Here is a 2290-nt window from a genome sequence, read left to right as displayed (position 1 = left end):
AAGGAGCGGAATTATCGAATGAGGAGAGGAATCTTCTCTCAGTTGCGTATAAAAATGTTGTAGGAGCCCGTAGGTCATCTTGGAGGGTCGTCTCAAGTATTGAACAAAAGACGGAAGGTGCTGAGAAAAAACAGCAAATGGCTCGAGAATACAGAGAGAAAATTGAGACGGAGCTAAGCGATATCTGCAATGATGTACTGTCACTTCTGGAAAAATTCTTGATCCCCAATGCTTCACAAGCAGAGAGCAAAGTCTTCTACTTGAAAATGAAAGGCGATTACTATCATTTGGCAGAGGTTGCTGCTGGTGATGACAAGAAAGGGATTGTGGATCAGTCACAACAAGCATACCAAGAAGCTTTTGAAATCAGCAAAAAGGAAGTGCAACCAACACATCCTATCAGATTGGGTCTGGCCCTTAACTTCTCTGTGTTCTATTATGAGATTCTTAACTCCCCGGAGAAAGCTTGCTTTCTTGCAAAGACAGCTTTTGATGAAGCCATTGCTGAACTTGATACATTAAGCGAAGAGTCATACAAAGACAGCATGCTAATAATGCAGCTACTGAGAGACAACTTGACATTGTGGACATCGGATACCCAAGGAGATGAAGCTGAAGCAGGAGAAGGAGGGGAAAATTAACCAGCCTTCCAACTTTTGTCTGCCTCATTCTAAAATTTACACAGTAGACCATTTGTCATCCATGCTGTCCCACAAATAGTTTTTGTTTACGATTTATGACAGGTTTATGTTACTTCTATTTGAATTTCTATATCTCCCATGTGGTTTTTATGTTTAATATTAGGGGAGTAGAGCCAGTTAACATTTAGCGAGTTACCTGTTTTCATCCTGAGATGGCCAATATGGGGATGTGGAATTTTTATACAAGTTATAAATGTTTGGCGTAGTACTTTTGGTGCATTGTGGCTTCACACGGGCCAGTGTTAAAACTGCTTCCATGTCTAAGCAAAGAAACTGCCTACATATTGGTTTGTCCTGGTGGGGGATAAAAGGGATCATTGGTTTCAGTCACAGGGGTAGTTACTGTGGGTACTTTAGGGTTTGGAGCACTTACAAAGCTGTAGGAGAAGTAGATACACCATGAATAATACATGTTGAACCATATGTGTATCTATGGAATAAACAATCTCAGTGTGCACACGTTTGGCTACAGCTGCAGAAGTGTTCCTTTAGACAAAATTGTGACCCAGTTTACTCTGGAGAAGGGCAGAAACGGTTCACATTCCAAGTTACCTGCTGTTTGCTTTTATTATTTTTGCTACACTCATTTTATTTGTATTTAAATGTTTTAGGCAACCTAAGAACAAATGTACAAGTAAAGATGCAGTAAAAATGGATTGCTTGGTATCCATTATTTCGTGTATATCAAGCACAGCAGTAAACAGAAAAACCCATGTATTTAACTTTTTTAGGTTTTTTTTGCTTTTGTGATTTTTTTTTTGATACTTGCCTAACATGCATGTGCTGTAAAAATAGTTAACAGGGAAATAACGTGAGATGATGGCTAGCTTTGTTTAATGTCTTATGAAATTTTCATGAACAATCCAAACATAATTGTTAAGAACATGTATTAAATTGATGTAAGTGGAATAAAAGTTTTATGAATGGACGTTTAAAAAAAAAAGGGATGAGGAAACAAATCAAATACTAAGTAAATCACACACACACACACACACACACACAAAATAGGATTAGCAGTACTACTGTCTGATAGAAGAAACTTCAGCTTGAAAACCACCGTAAAAGATAAGGAAGTGGTGCAACTACTGTGGAAGGTGGTATGGCGCTTTCTCAAAAAGTTACATTTGACCCAGCAATTCCACTACTGGGAATATATCCCAAAGAGACCATAACTGACATCCAAGCAGATGTTTGCACACCCATGTTTATCGTGGCTTTGTTCACAATAGCAAGAGTTGGAAACAACCTATGTGCCCATCAACAAACGAATGAATAGAGAAGCTCTGGTATATTCACACAATGGAATACTATGCTGCATTGAAAAACAAGGAACTCATGTAATATTATTCAAAATGGGTGACCACGGAGGATATTATGCTGAGTGAAGTATCTCAGTCACAAAAGGACAAATATTACATGGTGCCACTGTTGTAAAAGAGGACTGACCTTGGGGTTAGGGATAGACTGAGAAAGATGGGTTCAGTAATGTATACTGCATTGAAACAAATGAGGGAGAAAACTGTTTAAAAGGGATATGTGATTAGGTATTTTTGTCATGACAGGAGTCCAGAGCAAAGACTACATGGTGG

The 2290-nt window shown here is 38.5% G+C and overlaps 2 protein-coding genes across 2 annotated transcripts in view; both read left to right on the top strand.

Moving 5' to 3' along the window:
- The window catches only part of LOC102866188 (protein FAM35A-like), a 111208-nt gene that overhangs the window by 97252 nt on the left and 11666 nt on the right, over positions 1 to 2290 (top strand). The window lies entirely within an intron of this gene.
- On the top strand, positions 7 to 1628 carry LOC102856843 (14-3-3 protein zeta/delta-like). Its single transcript, XM_006901391.1, has one exon. The coding sequence runs from the start codon at positions 138 to 140 to the stop codon at positions 639 to 641; it is 504 nt and encodes a 167-aa protein (XP_006901453.1). The 5' UTR covers positions 7 to 137; the 3' UTR covers positions 642 to 1628.

The sequence above is a fragment of the Elephantulus edwardii genome, unplaced genomic scaffold, assembly GCF_000299155.1.
Source record: "Elephantulus edwardii isolate Elephantulus edwardi_28Jun2011 unplaced genomic scaffold, EleEdw1.0 scaffold00324, whole genome shotgun sequence".
Taxonomy (NCBI): domain Eukaryota; kingdom Metazoa; phylum Chordata; class Mammalia; order Macroscelidea; family Macroscelididae; genus Elephantulus; species Elephantulus edwardii.
Note: the sequence above shows the minus strand (reverse complement) of the source record. Positions and strands in the feature narration are given on the sequence as shown.